Source organism: Neophocaena asiaeorientalis, unplaced genomic scaffold (assembly GCF_003031525.2).
Source record: "Neophocaena asiaeorientalis asiaeorientalis breed wild unplaced genomic scaffold, Neophocaena_asiaeorientalis_V1.1 scaffold581, whole genome shotgun sequence".
Classification (NCBI taxonomy): Eukaryota; Metazoa; Chordata; class Mammalia; order Artiodactyla; family Phocoenidae; genus Neophocaena; species Neophocaena asiaeorientalis.
This window is the reverse complement of record NW_020172732.1, coordinates 1,941,630-1,962,368: the sequence shown is the minus strand read 5'-3', so window position 1 is coordinate 1,962,368 and position 20,739 is coordinate 1,941,630. Positions and strand designations below refer to the sequence as shown.

General features: G+C 38.1%; 1 protein-coding gene across 6 annotated transcripts in view; it reads right to left on the bottom strand.

Annotated features, from left to right (window-relative positions):
* The window catches only part of PATJ (PATJ crumbs cell polarity complex component), a 336,033-nt gene that overhangs the window by 88,613 nt on the left and 226,681 nt on the right, over positions 1–20,739 (bottom strand). For all 6 annotated transcript variants that reach the window (XM_024740399.1, XM_024740403.1, XM_024740400.1 and 3 more), the window contains one exon: positions 5,496–5,568. In XM_024740399.1, the coding sequence (XP_024596167.1) occupies positions 5,496–5,568 (73 nt within the window). The remainder of the gene's footprint in view (positions 1–5,495; positions 5,569–20,739) is intronic.

Genomic DNA, 20,739 nt, shown 5'->3' with positions numbered 1-20,739 from the left:
CACTGACACCCAAGATGATTCAGCTAATCTGGATGGCTGGGTTCCCTTCCTCTGTTGCTGATCTTCAAACCACCTGTCCAAAGCTGCCAGCTCAGCCAAGGCTGCTCAAAGAGAATGACCTTTCCTCATGAAGACTGTGGTCAGTACATTCCACAGTGAATTATGCTTTACAGATAATGAAAGGAAAAGGCATGGCTCATGATTGTACATTTAACACAGACTTTACCCCCTTCTCCCCCACAAAAGGACTGATAAGAAATGCTACTCAATCCCTACTGAGAAGTCTCTTCCAAAGCCTCTGAAAGTTTTAAACTTCCTCTGCTGGGTTCCTCCAACATCTTCAACATAAAGTGATAATAAATTTTATTTTATTTTTGTACTGCTTTATTTTTTTCATACCCAGTATTTGTCTATAGTTTTCTCCAACTAGACAGTGAGAACGTTGACAGTAGGAATTTATGTTTTACTTGAGAGTAGGCTATCAATAAAAGTTAAATTAGTTAAGGATGTTATTGTGGTTTGGAAAAACACTTCTGATCAGATAAACATTCCATAGTGTTGTTCCCTACCCTCTCTCCTCATTTAACATGACAAAAGAGTAAATACAACTGTTTTCCTTTTAAGATTTTACTAAGCAAAATTAATTACAAAAAAAACCCAGCAACTATACCTCTCTGACATAATTGAAAATTCTTTTTCAAAATAAAACTTATGTTGGTTTAAATTTTGTCATCCCCATATGTCGTAAAACCAACACTCTCTTCAAAAAACCACAAAATGGGGCTTCCCTGGTGGCGCAGTGGTTGAGAGTCCGCCTGCCGATGCAGGGGACATGGGTTCGTGCTCCGGTATGGGAAGATCCCACATGCCATGGAGCAGCTGGGCCCATGAGCCATGGCCACTGAGCCTGCGCGTCCGGAGCCTGTGCTCCGCAACGGGAGAGGCCACAACAGTGAGAGGCCGGTGTAACCAGCCCCCAACCAAAAAAAAAAAAAAAAACCCACAAAATGATTTATTAGTTTCATTGCCAGCCTAAGTTCACAAATATTTCTTTCTGCAAAGTCATGTTTACTTGATGTGACAAATTAAATTTCTTTCTCCTACTCCCAATTATCAGTATATCTTCAAGGCTATTCAGAATTCCAGAAAGGCAATGCACAAGTAAAGATAAAATGGAAATTATCTAATAGGAATCCTTGGGTAATCAACCTCTCCATTCTGTATGAGGCCTGCTCCATTTCACTTAGTATTCAAAAAAGCACAACTTCTGAAAAAAGAAAAAAATGAACGTTCTTACTTCTATAAAGATATTCTAAAAGATTCAGCCTGCCTTATCGAGTAATGGAATAAATATCTTGCCTCCTAAGTATACTTGAGCCCTCATACCTCTCAGGAGATACCATAGCAGTAACTTCCTAACTGGGTTTCCAACTTCAAGACATTTTTGACTTTGCTATTACACTAATCTATGTGAAGTAGAGCCCTGATCACACAATTTCATTATTCAAAATGCCTTCAACAGCTCCAAGTGCCTAATGCCTGACATCCAAACCTTCCGAGATTTAAATTCAAGACTCTCTCATTTGACCTCAATTTATTTTTCCAACCCCATCTTCTATTACTCTCTTTCACATACCCATTATATTCTTCTCCCCATTCCACACCCAGATTTTTCTTACTTCTGTGCTTTTGTTTGTGCTATTCCTACATTCTTATCTAACCATATTCATATTTTAAAATACAATATATCCATCAGAAGTAGCTGTTCTCCTACTAGGAAATACTATTCACCTTCTGTGAACTCCTCCTAAAGCTTTATCTCTTAGGACACCTTGTTCTAATAACATACATGTCTTATTTCCCCTATAAGACTACAAGCTCTTGAGGGTAAAGACTATGTGCAATTAATCTTTTTATGTTTTGCAAAGCAGGTATTTGGTAAATAATGGCAGAATGAACTGAATCAATAAGAAGTAAGTATGCAACAGTGAAATGAAGCATCAAGGATACAGCAGAAAAGCCATTCACTTATTCCACAAGTATTTATTAAGCAAGTACTATATGCTAAGCACTGAGGACTCAGTGGTCAGGAGGACAGTAAGTCTGGCCCTATAAAAGCATACAATTTAGTGTGGTGTTTACAGTCCTACATTATTAAAACATGGAGATAACGAGGGAAGGAAAAGTGACAGAATCCTAGTTGATAACCCCATTTAGAAATGGGTCCCTCTTTTTCTATAGGCCCAAGTGATATCACATAAAGGACAAAGGGCAATTTTCACTTTTTAAATGAATCATGAGTATTATTTAACTATGAAGAGAGTAAAGATTATTAAAGGGAACAGTGTAGGATGAAGTTGGTCATCAGAATAGTATCTCACATTTTTGAGCACTTATATTTCAGGCACTAGGCTTATTAATCTGTATACATTATTTTATTCATTTTGAGTCATAGAAAACTTGGAGGAGGCTTCCAAAAAGCAATTGTCCATGGACTTAGTGGTTATGAATTAACAAAGAGGAAGTGGGGAGGCAACCCAAGTGGAAGAAACAATAGGAACAAAGGCATAAGGGGGAAAATCAACAGATGTATGTGGAGCGCACAACACGTTAATACACTGTAATGCTGAATAACACAGCTGCCTCTGGGCATATGCGTATGCTACATAGCCGCTCTAGACCCCAGTCTCTTCTGTAAAGTGGTAATAAAAATACTGTCTCTCAGAGGTATGGATGTAAATAGGACTTGGGACAATGCATCCAAGATAGTGGACACAGTATATACTATATTCAATCATCCTTTTCTAAGTTGCTGTCCTGTCAGCAGGAAGGCAGCAGAAACCAGCTGGCTGGGTATAAACTAGAGAAAATACACAGTTAATATTAGAAGTCATTCCTGACAGAAAGTAAACAAAAGAAACCAAACAGGACCCCAGAAATGGTCTTCTCAAACTAAATGTTGACACCAACACTACACCTTTACTCACTCTAAAACACAAAAGTGGGATCTCATAGCAGATTTACAATTTGATGCTAGGCTAGTTTTGTTGCTCACTGAACTGAAAAAAAATATGGGCAATGAAAGAAAAATTCAGTTCCAAGCGGATGCTATTTTGATGGGAACATTCATAACTAAGAGTACTATAGAAAAAATTATTCTAAAATACTGACCCCCACCCATCCAAAACAAAAAGGATTTATATGACATCCTATAAACGCAAAAGAATTAGGAATTAAGTACTAACACTTATTGGGTAGCTACCATGTGCCTGGCACAAAATAACTAGATCTAGATAGATAGATATAGATATCTTCTCCTCTCCCTCTCTCATTTAATCTTAACAACCTTACGAAGTAGGAACTATTGTTGTTATCTCCCTACAGATAAGTGGGGACAGAAGTTACTGTAACTATCCAAGTTCACATGTCTGGTGTATGGTTGTGCTAGGATTTGAACTGAAGTAGCACCCCTCTGGGGCCCCTCATTTCCACCACTGCTAACTGCCTACTCTAGTCTCAGTTAGAATGAAAATACCCAGTGCCAGCAAAGGTGTGGCTAAATGGCTATCAGTGGGGAGTCAATATCACTACAATCTTTTCTGATAGTAACTAGTAGATACAGATTAAAATTTTGAACTTGCGTACTTTTTGCCTCAGCAATTGTACATTGGGGAAATCTACGCTATAGAAATACAAGCACCAGTACCAAATGATTGACATACACATGTGTGCAGGTGTGCACATCACACATGTATGTTTATTTTGGTATTCTTTTACTGGCAAAAAATTGGAAAGCAATCTGAATGTCTGTCAATTGGAAAAAATATATAATACAGCATATTAAATATGACTATTAGATTAAGCAACATAAAGCACCTTTTCTCTTTTTAATGTATAGAATCTATTCCAGAAGAATGCATAATATGCACCTCAAGCTTAACCAGTCTACAATGACCTCTTAATTTCTGCCTAAATGTAAATGGCACCACCATCTACCTAGTTGCTCAAGCCAAAAATCTAGGTCTATCCACGATTCTCTAGTTCCCTTCGGCTCCCACATTTAATCAAGTCTGATTCAACATCCAAAACATCAAGAATCATCAGCTCACTTTTCTTTGCTTCCAACCCCAAAACCTCATCTAACCACAATCAGGTCTTGCCTGGGCTTCTGCCGTCTGGTGTATTACTTTTACCTTCCTTTAGTCCATTCTCCACCTGGTAGACTATATTATCAGGTCACCTCACTCCCCTATTAAAAACCTTCCAGTGGCTTCTACTGCACACAGACTAAAACCTGAACTTCTTACTCTGACTCACAAAGCTCCTCTCTCCCTCCCACGTCACATTCCCTCCCTCTCTCTTGCATTTTATCCCACTACTCTCCAGGGCTCCCAATACGCGCCCCGAGCTTATTCTTGCTTGAGAGCTATTTTTGTCCTTTCTGCAGAGAAAGCTCTTCCCCCTTATTTTTGCATGTCTGGCTCCTTCTTATCATTTTGATCTTGTTTAAATTTCACCTTGTCCAAGAGGCTTTCCCTATAACCAATCAAAGTAGTCACAAGCCACATTCCCTATTTTAATTATCTGTAAGACACTGAACACTATTGATAATTCTCTTAGTTTATTTATGCATTTGCTAGTTAATTTCCTCATTAGAAGGTAAGCTGAACCATGTCAGGGAGACTTATCTGTTTTATTGATGCCTGTATCTTTAAATACCCAAAATAGTACCTGGCGCGTAATATGCATTCATCGAATACTTGTTGAATGGAAAGAATACGTATCATGTGATCAAATATTTACTAAAAGAGACGCTATTCAAATAGTTTATTTTTGTTATAGAAGCAAAGGAAAAAGTATAGAAAGATACTAAACAATAAAACTTAACTTCCTTGAGGAGGTACAGAAAGGAAAATAAAATTTTCTAATAACTGCATTGTTTGATTAGTTATAATAAATGAGTATTTTAGGGAATTAAAAATAACTTAATAAGTAAAAAATGAGAAGAGAATGTAACGTTCCTCAGCTGGGAATCCCTCAGCTGATTATTTATATAGCCAGCTACCTATCTATCTATCCATCCATCTCTAGAAGCATATTACTATGTTAGCAATCTTGTTGTACTAGTAATTTCTTCACCAATAGATGAAAATGTTTAAAGACACCAGCAATCATAGTATTAAAGTGTTTTTATACCATAAAGAAAGGTATGATTCAGTCATTAAAAAAGAGAATTTTCTAATAAATTCTGAAATGCCTAGTTAGGACAAATTGCATATCTAGAATGAACCTTAAGGAACTTTGAGGAAGGCAGTACTCATATGGTTAAGTTTGAATTTGTTTGTTTAACATTGTTATATTACTTTATAATCAGTGCCTCAAATACTTCCTATTTTAATTAGGGAAATACCCTAGCTAATAAATTCTGAGTTTGGAATACCAGATACTGAAAGTCCATGTAATTCATTCACTAAGCTAATTAGGAGCCATCTTACCTCAGTAGAAGATGGGGAACTTGATGGTAATGGAAAGGGAGTAACGGCCATCTGACTGACTGCATCTTCATTTCTGTGGATGTTAAAATAGGCAGAATCAGTACACAGTAAAAGGCAGTATCAGTACACGGTAAACGCTAAGTTCTTGGCTCAAATTAGAATCACTTCCTAAGTTCTCAGTTGAAAATGCACTCACAGCACCACAGAATTAAAAAAAAATGTAAATATACACTGGTTTTGAGCATGCAAAGCCATTAGGTACAAAAACAGATGTATTACGCAAGGGATACTAAGATACAATTAGTGACAAAGAGTGATGATGCTAGAAGTTGGCCAACTTCTGCTTAGTAAGTCAGGTGCTGCAGAGGATACTTTTGGAAAGGCATCAACTCTTTCAACACCGAGGGGTATAAATTTTTCATATGGGGTGTGCAACCTCTAGGTCCCATTAATGTCTGGAGCATTTTGTTCTTTGAACTGGAAAGGTTCCCAGCCTCCTCATTTGCCTTCTAAATTTGTTCTGCCAGATGAAGGATGATGGGATGTATATGACAGTCCCCGCATGGGCGGACTGTGTGAGAAGGAGTCTAATTGGAGCAGAGGAGGTGGGAGCTAAAACTTCATTACCAGGAGGACAGGCACAGAACAGCTCCTAGAATACCAGTTCTGGTGATTTGGGCTATTTCCACTATGTTACTAGCAAATGGTAGGTAAGCAGTGTTTCTGTGGGAAATCTATCCTTTACTGTTCATTCGTGACACACAACCAAAATAGTTATCTCAAGATTTATGTGAAGTTTGACTTTAGGTTTCACAATATAAACCAAAGAAGCTTCTTACTGGTGTGCAAAGATTTAAGACTGTTCACAGATCTCTTGTCCGGTGTACATAGGATAGCCACTATCTGACTTAGGAGGGCACTCAAATCTATTTTATCCCATTTTATTTTGTATGTCTCACCAATTGGAAAAAGACCCATCAGTCGATGTCTTTCCTACTTTGAGGCTTTAATCATATCACTGCCTTTACCTGAAATGCCTTTCTTTTTAAAATTTATACCCCACCCATCCTTCTCCTCCAGTGTGAGTTCAATAACCTCAACTACATGAATTATTCCCTTGAGTTCAAAGACTATATATTGATGTCTTCCAAATTCACAGTTAGCCTGGATCTTTTTCTGAGCCTAGGATCTGCATATCCAACTCCCACTTTACATCTCCACTAGATGTCTTAGATGCATCTCAAATAAAATAAAGCTCTTTATCCCGCTCAGTTCCCAGAGGGTTCCACAGTCAACTTCCTCTCCACCTTAGTAAATATCAACAGTATTCACCCAGTTGTTTAACTAGGAACCTAAAAGTCATTTTTGAAGCCTCTCACTGCTCAACTGTATACCTAATCCATCAAGAAGTCTTACTGATCCTACCTTCAAAACGTATCTTGAATCTTTGCACTTCTTTCCATCCTATCCTAGTACAAGTGATCATCATTTCTCACCTGAATTAATATATTTAAGAACATCCTATTTGGTCTCCCTACTTACACTCTTCATCCTCTGTTCAATCCATTCTTCACCCAGCAGTCATTATGGTTCTAAAACATAAATCTGATTATATTTCTTTCTCCTGCTTAAAATCCTCCTATGGCTCCTTACTGCACTTAGGATCAAGTTCAAAATTGTTAGGGAGGCTATAAGGCCTTGAGCAATCTGGCCCCAGCTCCCACCTCTGGCCTTTTCTGGTTCTCCCTTCTCTTTCTCACTCTGATCCAACCCAGTTACACAGGCCTCCTCTCCATTTCTCAGCTGAGCCAAGCTCCATCCACCTCATGGCCTTCTCTTATCTTCTCTTCTGCTCTGCATGCTTCATGCCCAAATCTTTTGTCTGATTTTTTCCTATTTCTCCTTCATAGCTCACCATAAATGTCATCTCCTGAAACAAGCTTTCCAGGACCTCTACTATATGCTCACAGCACCTGTCAATGATCATAAATCTGTTTTCTTTCAAAATGTACCTGATTTGTATGCACACCTGCTTCAAATCTGTCTTCCCCTCAAATGGTAAGCACTCCAAGGACAGAACTCATGTTCTTCCTACTCTCTATTACATCATCTAGGGCAAACACATTGCCTGGAAAATAGTCTGTACTTAACATAGTTATTTTTAAAAATGCAACGATCACTCACTTCATTAAAGAGACAGAGGCAGTTTCAGTTCTAGAACTACCATTAAACTAGCTGTGGGATTTGGGGGAAATCACTTCCAAGAGAATCCGTCTCCTGATCTCTTAAGTAATAAGTAGGCTGAACTGTAAGAATTCTAAGTTGATATAAATTCTTGTGGAATAAGGCAGAGTATAAATTAAGAGATGAAGTCTAGGTAGCATTTCTTGCTCTAACCTTCTTAAATTCTTAGATTATCTAGCACTCCAGCCAAACCAAAGCAAAGGGAGAAAAACTAAAATCACAAAGTGACACAAAGCATGAAGAACATGTCTGCTTCTTCTGACATTATTATAGATGCCCTGAGCATGCACTATTATGTTAAGAGATGGCTATTGTTTTTCAGGGAGTACAATCCATTCCTCAGCAATTTGCTCATACACAGAAGAAGTAATCAATTACCCATGGGTAAGTAACAGCATTTTCCCAGCGGTAATTCCCTTTCCCATTCAATCTCCCCCATGGAATAACACAATAGAGCTCAGCTCTGGCTTAGAGCTGAAAGCCAATATAGGACATATCTGCTCCAGATTCAGAGCCCGTGGGGCAGAGCGTATTTGGCAGTAATTAAGCAGATGGCTTTTCATATCTCTTTCAAAGGTTACCGGCATTAAAAAACATAGCTACACATAAATTCTTATTGAGAAATTATGATTAGCTGGACCAAGTTATCCCCTCATAATTTAACAATTTTCCCCAAATTAGTATGACTTTACTGGGCTTTAAAGTCCATATTAATTTTTTAAAAACAGAACAGTACAGAAAACCTCAGTGGAGTGAAGAAAGCTGCTATAAAAATGTACAGTTCATAATCCGTTATAATCCACTAGTGAGTGAGTGCTCACACACCTCGGCATTAAGCAAGTGGAGACCTGACAGGGCAGCGATTTTAAAGAGAAAGAAATGGGAAGAGGGAAACCAAAGGGGAGAAGACAATTACACTTCACACAAACAGTCAACCTGAAAGACTTCCGGGGACCCTCTGACCCCTCAGAGTCCATGATTCTCATAAGGAATGAAATCTGTTTGCTTCATAATTAACCTCTTCTTCCCAGTATAATCAACATAAGTTTCTTAGGTCCTGGTGCCCCACACGGTACACAATCAGGAATTGTAATTGTTTGTTGGTGTTTCTGTAATTCTTTTTAACAGCTGTTGGGAGAGAGAGAGTGGAATTCTACCATGGATAAATGTGAGAAGGTTTCCAGGGTACCTTGGAACACTGTGTAGGTATGTCCTTATCACTGGACTTGCCGTGCTCTATTAAGATTATTTGCGGGCTCCTCTGGTGGCGCAGTGGTTGAGAGTCCGCCTGCCGATGCAGGGGACACGGGTTCGTGCCCCGGTCCGGGAAGATCCCACATGCCGCGGAGCGGCTGGGCCCGTGAGCCATGGCCACTGAGCCTGCGCGTCCGGAGCCTGTGCTCCTCAATGGGAGGGGCCACGACAGCGAGAGGCCCGCGTACCGCAAAAAAAAAAAAAAAAAAAAAAAAAAATTATCTGTGCTGCTGTTTCTCCCTCTCTAAACACAGAGATGGGATCTTATTTCTTTATATCCCCAGCTTGTAGCAGGATACCTCAGCGAGAGTAGGTGTACTATAAATGTCTATTGAGTGAAAGGGGTCTTAACAAAGCAGAAAAAGATATGAAGTAGAACTATCAAGAGTGTGCTCTATGCTTTCCAAGCTACTTCACGAGTTAGAGAAGATGTGCTGCCGCAGTCAGCCAGCTATTGGTATTTTACATTAATGGACATTTCTCGGAGTGTCTGCCCAGCTCACAGTGATTCCATGGATGGGCTATACTGTGTAACACCAACAGCTGGCCTCAACCTCAGTGGATGTAGGGGGCAGACGCCAGCCACATTTTGAGCCCATCAATTATCTCTCCCAGGGACTCAAAATCTAGAACAGACTCATAGAGATCAAGAGTGTGGTATCTAGACAATACTAATGGAAATGCTCAAGGCTAAACAGGGGCTTCGGAACTCCCTTCTGCTGATGTCTCTGAAGTCGCCCTACTTCCTTCTCTTCAGAGTCTTAGCTGTATGGCTTCTTCTTAAGAGTCCACAAGATATCCCTGTATTCTTACAATACATTCTCCTTTTAATTTAAGCTGGCTAGAGTTTACTTCAATTGGTTGAAACTCAATAATATAGCTCTGATTTCATTTTGAATATATTCATTTGTTTAACAAATATTTATACTATGAATACAAAAATGAATAAAACATGATTCCTGCCTTTGATGATATTAGCAATTAGTGAGGAACACAGCTAGGGTAAACAGACAATTACAATAGTGGAATTTCTATCTAGGGACTGTCAATTTAGTTTTTCTCCAAAAGGATGCTAGAACACACCCAATTCAGTTTTTTTGTTTGTAGAATATTTATATTTATGACAAAGACACATTCTGGATCCACATTTCAATTCAATCTTGTTAAAAATATATTCATATTGGTAAAAATCGTGCAAAACATGTGTTAGGCAGAATTCTAAGAAGGCTCCCAAGATTCCTGCTCCCTGGTTTACAGGTTGTGAGTAGGATGAATTCCCTTCCATGATTAGGTTAAATTATACAGCATAGCTGACCTTAAGATAAAGGCAGATTACCAGACTGGGCAAGACCTAATCACATGGGCCCTTTAAATCTGGAGATTTCACTTCTTAGAGCCTCATTGTCCTGATCTCTGAAATTAGTAGGTTGACCTACATGAATTTTAAGGAATGCCTGGAGGTCAGAGATAGAAAGTCAGAGATTAGAAGTACCATCTCTGTCTTGAGCGTGAAAGGGGCCTCATGGCAAAGAATGTGAATGGCCTCTAAAAGCTAAGAAAAGTCTCCATCAAAGAACCAACAAGGAAATAGACTTTAACAAGAATGAGCTTGGAAGTAGATTTTTACCCAAGGCTCCAGAAAAGCGCTCAGCATGGCCAACATCTTGATTTCTGCCTCATGATATCCTAAGCAAAGAGCCCAGCCCCTCTGTGCCAGACTTCTGACCTACAGAACTGTCAGCTAATACATGGGTGTTGTTCTAAGCCATTAAATTTGTGGTAGCTTGTTACACAGCAAAAGAAAAGTAATACCTAACAAAACTTTTTGATTTGGAAAACACGATCACCAGAAACATAACTTTTGAGTTCTTACCATGTACTGCTGTTTTGATGCTTTTTATGTGTTAACTCATTTAACCTTCATAACAATTCTACGTAGTAGTTATAATTATTTTCTTCATTTTACACAGAGGTTAAGCTACCTGACCAAAGTCACAAAGCTAATAAATAGCAAGCTGAGATTAAAATCCAGCCACCTGGTTTCAAAACTCTTTTAACTATTATATTACAGTGTTTTCCATTTCAATAGCCTGACCCAAAGCCACAAATATCTTCTCTCATATATGCAAGCTAATATCCCCAGATCCATCTTGGGGAAAAATTCTACTAGGTCACAATTTACTTTTTTTTTTTTTGCGGTACGCGGGCCTCTCCCGTTGTGGAGCACAGGCTCTGGACGCACAGGCTCAGCAGCCATGGCTCGCGGGCCCAGTTGCTCCGCAGCATGTAGGATCTTCCCGGACCAGGGCACGAACCCACGTCCCCTGCATCGGCAAGCAGACTCTCAACCACTGTGCCACCAGGGAAGTCCTGTCACAATCTACTCTTAAAGCTATTTCACAATTTTCCTCAGGGTAAAGATGCATGCAGGGTTCTAAGTTTGCGCACTCTGACTCGATCAACTTTTCATAATTAAGTTCAGAGTATCACAGCTACATTATTCATCCCTCAAATAAATATAACGACTGTAAAATGCTTTAAAATACTCATTGTGCTTGATAGTGCAGGTAGGATGGTGAATAATATGATGGAGTGTTATTCCCTCAGTACTCTTCTCTGACAGTGAGTAGGGCTGTTCCTAAATCCTCTGGCTGGTAGTTTTCTTCACCTTTAAAGTTGAGCCAGTTCTCGATTAACTACGTTTCCTTTTCTGCCTTGGTGATCATGGAAACACAGGCTGAGATGGAACCTCTGTTGCCTGGGTACCTAACTGACCATAGGGAGCAGAGAGGCCCCCTTGCTGAGCCCCTGTAGACCTGTAAAATGAGAAAGAAAGAAACACTGTGTCGTTTTAAGCGACTGACATTTGGGCTGTTAGTTAATGTTTGAAGCATTATTGAGTCTACCCTGACTCAAAGATGTTCTAAACAAGTTTATTCTATAAAAATTTTTTTCCGAAAAGTCATGCTTGTACCTTAATCAGAATAGCTAAAAACTGGAAACAACCCAAATGTCCACCTTCAGGAGAATGGATCAAGAAATTGTGGTATCTTCATAGATTGGAATATTCCTCAGTAATTAAAGGAACTATTGATATATAGGACAACAAGGATAAAACTCAAAAAAAATATGTAAAATGAAAGAAACCAGACACAGAATGATAGATGTTGCTTGATTCTATTTACACAAAGCTCAAGAATAGTTAAAACTAATCTGTGGTGACAGAAATCAGAAGTGTTGGCTCTGCAGGGAGGGACTGACTGGAAAGGAGCACCAGGAAGCTTTCCTGGTGAATGAATTTCTTACATTTTTGTTTTGGGTGATGGCTACACAGGTGTATGCTTTGTATTATCAAAACTCAACAAACTGAACACTTAAAATCTATTGCATTGAGTATAAATCATACCCCAGTTTAAAAATGAATTCATGATTATATAATGTGTAAGACATCTATGTGCTTAGTCCTAAGCAGACCTAGGTAAATGTACAGTTCCATCTGCAGTTCTACCAGTAAGATGCAAGATACTATGCAACTTTTAAAAGATCTTACTTCTTAATCTATAAAATTAGGATAATATCTTCTAACAGAATTGAGAGATAACATAAATGTCATAACACTAAAGCATAGGAACAATAGTTAACAGTTAATGTTTTATGATGTTCAGTCTCAGATGCTTACATCTTCAGGTGCTAAGTCCTCAGTTACTCTTGATTCATTCACCCATCAACTCTTACACCCAAAGAAAGCATTCAGTCTAAAGGTCTCATTCCAAAGATTTCATCCTTTTTTCTCTTTTCTTCTAGTTCAATGTCCCCATCCTAATTCATGCACTTTTCACATCGTCTATACTGTGACAACAGCTTTCTCTGTGTCTCAGTCAATCCAAATCACTCCCCTCTCAACTGTGAAATCCCCTCTCTGCAACCAAGCCTGCAAATGCACTCTAAATAACCCAGCATCATAGAGTTCGCTCTATTGGTGTTAGTTTTGCCTGATGTATAGTTATTTATCTGCATGTCTTAGAAGTTCTTGAATAACTTCTTACTTAACTCCGTGGTCTTATATAGTATCTGAGATACAGTAGGTACTCAATAAATACTTGAATTAAATTTGTTCATGCAGTTTAGACTTAATTTTTTCCTATGTAAATCTGCCCAGGTAGCATTAACTAGCTCTTGCTGTACCACTGTCACAACAGTAATCTCTCTCTCTTCTGAATTTCTAAACTACTAACATGGCTTTTCTCAGCAACTTCTTTCTATTCTTCAAAGAATACTTCACTGCATTCTTAGAAGCACATACATGTCACATACACGGATTTGTTGATAAAACCCTTTATGTTTATTCCTTACCCATCAAAGTTGTAACTATAATTAAGTTGTAGTAAGAGATTTCAATAACATGTTATTTAAAGCATCAATCCAGTAATCATTGACTAATTCCTTAGGATTAAATATGAGATTCTCTCTCTAATGTAAACTCTAAAAGAATGCTACAAATTGTGGTTAAAAGAAAGATTAGTGAGATATGAGGAGAACATACTTATCTTCAGGAAAGCACACTGAGCCCATGACAACAGTTTCTGAATGAGGAAAAAAAAAAGACATCTGATGTAATGGGCTGTGTGTGTGTGTGTGTGTGTGTGTGTGTGTGTATTTGTAGAATTACATAACTTTTCATTTATCAGGGTCTGAGATATCTCCAAGGAGCATTTCTCCTTCTTTTAAAAGTGAAAGTGTGTTGCATCCTAAAATTTATACGGAATAGCCAAAACAATCTTGAAAAAGAAGAACAAAGTTGGAGGTCTCACGCTCCCTGATTTCACAATGTACTACAATGCTATAGCAATCAAAACAATGTTGTACTAGCTTAAGAACAGACATATAGACCGATGGAATAGAATAGAAAGAAAACCCTGAAGTAAACCCTCAGTGTAGGGTCAAATGATTTCAACAAGGGTGCCAAGACCATTCAATGGGGGAAAGGATGATCTTTTCAACAAATTGTACAGGGAAACCTGGATATCCACATGCAAAAGAATGAAGTTGGATCCTTCCCCTATACCATATACAGAAATTAACTCAAAATAGATCAAAGACCTGAACATAAGAGCTAAAACTATAAAACTGTTAAAGAAAACATAGGGGAAAAACTTCATGACATTGGATTTGGCAATGATATCTTGGATTTGACACCAAAAGCCCAAGCAACAACAAATAGATAAATTGGACTATATTAAAATGAAAAACTTCCGTGGATCAAAGGACACAGAGTGAAAAGGCAACCTATGGAATGGGAGAGAACTTTTGCAAATCGTATATCTGATAATGAGTTAATATCCAGAATACATAAAGAATTCCTGCCACTCAACAACAAAACAAACAACCTGATTAAAAAACAGGAAAAAGACTTGAAAAGACAACTCTCCAAAGAAGTTATACAAATGGCCAATAAACACATAAAAAATGCTCAATATCACTAATCATCAGAGAAATGCACATCAAAACCACAATGAGATACCACCTCATACCCAATAGGATAACTACTATCAAAAAAATGGAAAACAATAAGAGTTGGTGAGGTTGTAGAGAAACTGGAACCCTTGTCCACTGTTGGTAGGAATGTGATATGGTGTAGCTGCTATGGAAACTATAGTGGTTCTTCAAAAAACTGAAAATAGAATTGCCCTATAATTCAGCAATTCCACTTCCGGGTATATATGGAAAAGAATTGAGAGTCTCAAACGGACATTTGTACACTCATGTTCATACTAGCATTATTCACAATAGTCAAAAGGTAGAAGCAAACCAAGTGTTTCTCAACAGATGAATGGATAAACATACAATGGAATATCATTCAGTTTTAAAAAGGAAGGCAATTCTGACACATGCTACAACATGGATGAACCTTGAAAACATTATGGTAAGCGAAATAAGCCAGTAACAAAAGGACAAATACTGTATGAGTCCACTTTTATGAGATACCTAGTGTAGTTAAATTGAGAGAGAGAAAGTAGAAAGATAGTTGCCAGGAGCTTGGAGGTGGGGGCGGAGAGGACAGAATGGGGTATTATTTGTCAATGGGTATAGAGTTGCAGTTCTGCAAGATGTAAAAAGTTTTGGAGATAGATGGCGGTGATGGCTGTACAACAATGTGAATATACTTAATTCTACTTTAACTGTACACTTAAAAATGGTTAATAAGGTAGATTTTATGTTATGCATATTTTACCACAATTAAAAAAATTAACTAAGACCAAACAAAGTACAAGTGTGATGAGAATACATTTGAATTATTTAGAATATCACTTAAAACCATTTTGTCTTCAGGACTGCTCTGGTCTTACCACTTGAAAATTCACTTTCACTAAACCCATAAATCTTATTTTATGTCCACAAAACAGCATTATATCAAAAGTAGAAGTTATGTGCCTGAATTCAACCAGGAGTGCTGAGTACGTTGATTTAATTTTTTGCAACCTGTTCTAAAATGATTATAACTACAATCTAGTGGCTAGCACATTGTTTAGGTGTACACATACAAAAAGCTGAATAAATGAACACAACTAAACAGGCCTAGATAATTTTTTCTGACTGTATTATCAATAAGTACAGTGATGTGAGACACTTGAAAATAAACTCTACATTTGCTATATTAATTGGAACATGACATTGAATTAACATTCAGCCAGGAAAGCTCCATGTAAATGAACCAGAAGTAACACATAAAACAAAGCAAATCATTATATCTCAGTGGGAGCAAAACTCCTTTCTGAAAAGATTCCAGGAGGTATTTCTAACTATATGAATACACTAAATAGCTTCCAATTTCCAACTGGAAAAACCACCAAAATAGCTAAATATGCTGAATCTGAAATAAATGCCTAGTGAGTGGAATTATGAACTCCATTTTTGGCATTCCTAACAATGTCAATCACGAACTGAGGGCTGCTGGGAGTAACTCAGCATCTAGACCCACATTTTACAAAGGTGGCCCCAGGTAAGTTCTAAATAATGGTTGCCATTTGTACAGAGGAAAAGTTGACTCATAAAATATTTGGCAGTGAAGGTTGGCAGGAGAGTTACTATGGGGAGCTTTAGGACTGGATGGGATAAATGACAGCCTACCAAGTTTCTCATAGAGACTCTTTCTAAAGATAGTACAGTAGATATCCACAGCCATTCTCCTCTTTATTCCGGCTGGCAAAGCCCAAATGTTGTTCAGGTATCCAGCCCTCACCGGAAGGCCATGTGCTAGGAAAGGTGACTCTTCCTGCAGGTATAAATCTGGGAAAAATCTTGCCTGATTTCTCTGAAATCATCGTGGTAATCTCATTTCAAGAGCCAATGGCAATGGAAACCTGTCATACTGGAGATCCTCAGTAGAGACTTGTTCAGAGGTCTTGTGCTCTGCTAAAGAAGTCTGAAAGATAAAACCTTCTCAGGATCCAGGCTTAGAGCCTACATGTGACAAGCATATGTGCAGAGAGAACTCACTCTGGTTGCTCATGATTTGTTCAGAGAGCTCTACTTTTAGCATCCTTCCCATTCATTAGGATTCTTTGGCAGCAAGCAACAGAAATGAATTTAGGCCACCTTAAGCAAAAGGTAATTTATTAGAGGGATATTGGAATCTCTCAAAACATAGGCAGGCTATATGATCAGACTTGGAACAGACCAGGAACTAAGAGACTTCCAGAGGACAAGGAAGCAGGATGCAGAATGATGTCATAGCAGGAGCCTCTGATCAAGGCCCTGTGGCTCCATGAATAAACACCGTACATATAAAGTCACTCACATTACTTGCTTCCTGTTCTAAGCCTAAGGTATCATACTGCCCAAACTTAGGTTGCATGACCACCCACTGGCCACACCTTGGCAGTGAAAGAGAGATCTATTTCAGCTTCTACAGAGGGAGACAGGTATCTAGATTTACTGTTTTTACTGTTCCATCATACTATATACATTGTGTGCATGTGTGTGTGTGTTTGGGGGAGAGGAGTCTATCAAAGGAAACAGGCATTCTACTGTGTAGAAAGGTGTAAAAATACTGCCAAAAAAAAAAAATAAATCCCATCATCCCTGTGACTATCACAACTAGCTGAGTGCCAAAAGAAGTGAAACAAATATAGTCATGATTCCCACAAGCTGGTATTAAGAAATAGGAGCAGCAAAGAAAAAGTTAGCAATTCTATTCATGCAATAATAACAGTGGTTTTCAAAGATACTTTACAAGTCATACAAGAAAGATGGGCTTGTTTGGTAGCAGCACTTTACCTAATTGACTAAATTCATCAGAATTCACGAATGGCCCTGTAAAATATTTGGTTACTTCAGACTACCTAGCTACAGCCACCCTCAAAAGAGAAACATTTATGGCTACTGTGGATATTCAAAAGAATATGTCATAGGCTGTCATGATGTTTCCAGAAATGTATGACCCGATGGAATGATAACTGGATTAAATATACAGCTTCCCAAGGTTACCACAGTCTGTCAAAGGGAGCAATATATAAATCCCAATGTTTTTGACAAAAGATCAAAACACAAAACACTCTAATTTCACCTTGTTCTTGAACCAAAAGTCTTATAAATTCTACTTATGAATTTAAAATTACTATTTAAAATGGATAGTACAGGACACAAGTATGGAAGAAATAAGCAAGAGTCATCATTTCAGAGTACCTGAGAGACTTATATGGATCTACCACACGGTCCAACTAAACAAAGAAACAGAAGAGCCTTGAAACTACAGGAGAGTGTCTACTTCCTACAACTGCTAACATGGTTCAGTGCTAATGACAGGCCTCCTCCTCAAACCTTCTTGTCATATATGCCATGGATGATATTTTATTGTACACTTGAAAAGGGGCCTTACATTCTTTAATGTCCTTTAATGGTCTATGAGAGTGAGAAAGATGCTTGCTTACAGAAATCAAATCAAATGACACACATAGCTGTGTTCATCCAATGATACTTTCCTAAAGAAGGACTGCTTTTCTTCTAGAAGTAATGTTCAGGTATATTGGGCATAACATCCAATTCTAGAAATCTTTCGCTTTCTATACATACTATGACTTTGCTTACTTATCCTTCTGGTCTGGGGTTAAACGTCTTTCTCTGTGACACCCTCCCACAGGCTTCAAAGACCAGGCTAGGTGTCTCTCTTATATGTTCCTATAGTATCACAGCACTTACACCACTGGATAAGGTACTGGACTGTTTTACTCTCTGTGTCCTCTCTTAGGGCAGAGACTGTGTTCTCTGTGTCACTCGCTCCACAACACTAGCACAAGTAGGCACTGTGCAAATACTTGTCAAACAAATGCATGAATGTTTCTTAAGTCAAATTCATACTTGTTCCCACAATCTTTTTTCCCTCCTATTGATCAAAACTAGATGTAAAGAATCAAGAGCACAATAAAGGTCTTAAAAACAGGCTTTCAATTTGTTAATTCAGATGGACTTACTCCGACATTCACATTAATTTCAAATCAACTTCATCTTTTAGGGACATGGCTAGAGGATAACAGGCCACACCATATTTTTAATTACAAAAACAAGACACGTTCAGTGGATACAGTAAGGTGGATCCCATGGCGAGTCCCCTTTCACTTGTTAGGGCTTGACAGCTAGCACTAAATCTTTCCAAGGGTTTCAGTTTCATTTGGCCTCCTTTAGCCCCAGCAGTTTTTAACAGTACGCATTTTCCACATGTAATTAAGTAATGGAGAGTGAGTTGTTATACATGACATTTAATTTTCGATAGTGGGGGAAGGTATTACAAGAGCTGCAGGCGAGATCATTAATCTTCTTGGATCCCTGCACTGCCACATACAGCAATTCATTCTTGATCGTATTAACACAGAGTTCCTCCTGTACTGAAATTGGAGCGCTTGTGTAGAGGGGCTCATGTGGGATAGGAAAACTCACAGAATTGAATGTGTGCTACACAGTAAGCCCCCAGATTGTAATATACATCTAGATGATCTAGAGTAGAATAATTTAGTATACCAGAGTCTATATGTGCATTGGGCACAATTACATGATTACAGGATTGTCCAAAATCTAGCAATGTAGGGAGAAAAGGGCAAAAAGTGATTATGTAAGTCATATATACACAGCAGCAACTTGCTAATTTTCCTTGATGACTCACACACCCCTTTTGTGAATTACAGATCAATTAGTATATGAATAAAGACAAGTGTTAAAAGAATATAAGGACGTGATCACACAAATGTACATCACTACAGATTAAAGACCCTAGTTAATTAAAATGTTGCCTGCAGCATATTTTAACAGCTTTCTGTGATTACTACTAATCATTCTCCCAAACCTGTGGCCAGTTCCCATTTTTATCTCAATTGTCAATAAATTTGAAAGAGAGTTGCTCAGGTATAAAAGCCAAAATTTTCTGTATAATGGAAATGCACAGGGAATCACTAATTTCAACTAAGGAAGGAAATACTGCCAAAGAGAAGCACTAATCAAAGAAATACAATTTATAAAAATCAGTTTTTAAAGTAACATTATATCACACAAAGCAGTTATGCCGTTTTAAGGAAAAGTACAATTGCGTCTGTTGTACTGAGATGATTTAAGTGCTAAATTCCTGAAACTTGGTAACAAATCAATATTTAATTGTTTCAGGATTTGGTTCCAAAATAAGCAAAATTAGAGTCCTTGTAACAATAGCCTGAAAGAGGTAATTTATAGGCAGAGGCTGAAAGATGTATCTAAATGAGTAATGAACTAGACAATCAGCCTGAAAAAGCGAGGATGATGTGTTGGATAGCACCTAAAATGCACAGGTTATTACTACACATGAATAGGACACCAATCTACCACGATACCCTTATTGGTGATGTAAAGAGCTGATAAGCAATGAAGTATTTTCTTTTTTGATTTCCTTAAGTGCTTTAAATTCCGACCCTACTTGATATCACTTACCTCAGTAAAATCTATTATAATACATTTTATTGACATGGGGATTAATTGATGTTAATTAGATTTTTCTTTATACAGTCCTCAATTAAAGAGCGTTCTACTCCTTGTTGGAGGATCAGGTCATCATTTAAAAAAGAAGACCACGGAGAAGAAACAGAAGCAGAAGCAGAAGCAGCAGCAGCTCAACAACAACAGACAGGGAAATAAAAGACATTTTAGGCAGGCTGTGTCCTTGTCTCTTATTCTAACATGTACCAGAAATGGTTGTATATAATGTCCGTACCTATCTCTTCCAGGGCTTAATCATTATGATGTTAATTAAAGCATTCTAAAACTGTGAATGCGCTTCACTCAAAAATTGGTCAAGATTCTGGAATGAGACAAAGTATATATGAGAAGTGGTTCTTCTTTTCACCCCTCCTCTTCCCTTCTCCCTAAATACTTCTTTCCTTCTCTTTTACCTCTGTCCTCCCTCCCTCCCCGCCTTCTTCTGCCATCAACATCATCACCAGCACCTTCATCACTATAGCAGCCACCATTGTTGAGTCCATATTGCCAGGCAATTTACATGTATAAATACATTAGACATGTATAAATACATTATAAATATAGAGTTAGCTATATTATCCCCATACCAAAGCTCAGGAAACTGACCAAGCTCACAAAGCTGGGATATCACAGAGTAGGTTTCAAGCCCAGGCAGGGTGAACTGTGGTTTCTTTTTTTAATCACTAAGCCTTAGAGTTCAGTCTTGTTTTAGAAAACAAGGTAAGAGTTCTTAGTCAAATGACTTTAGGTA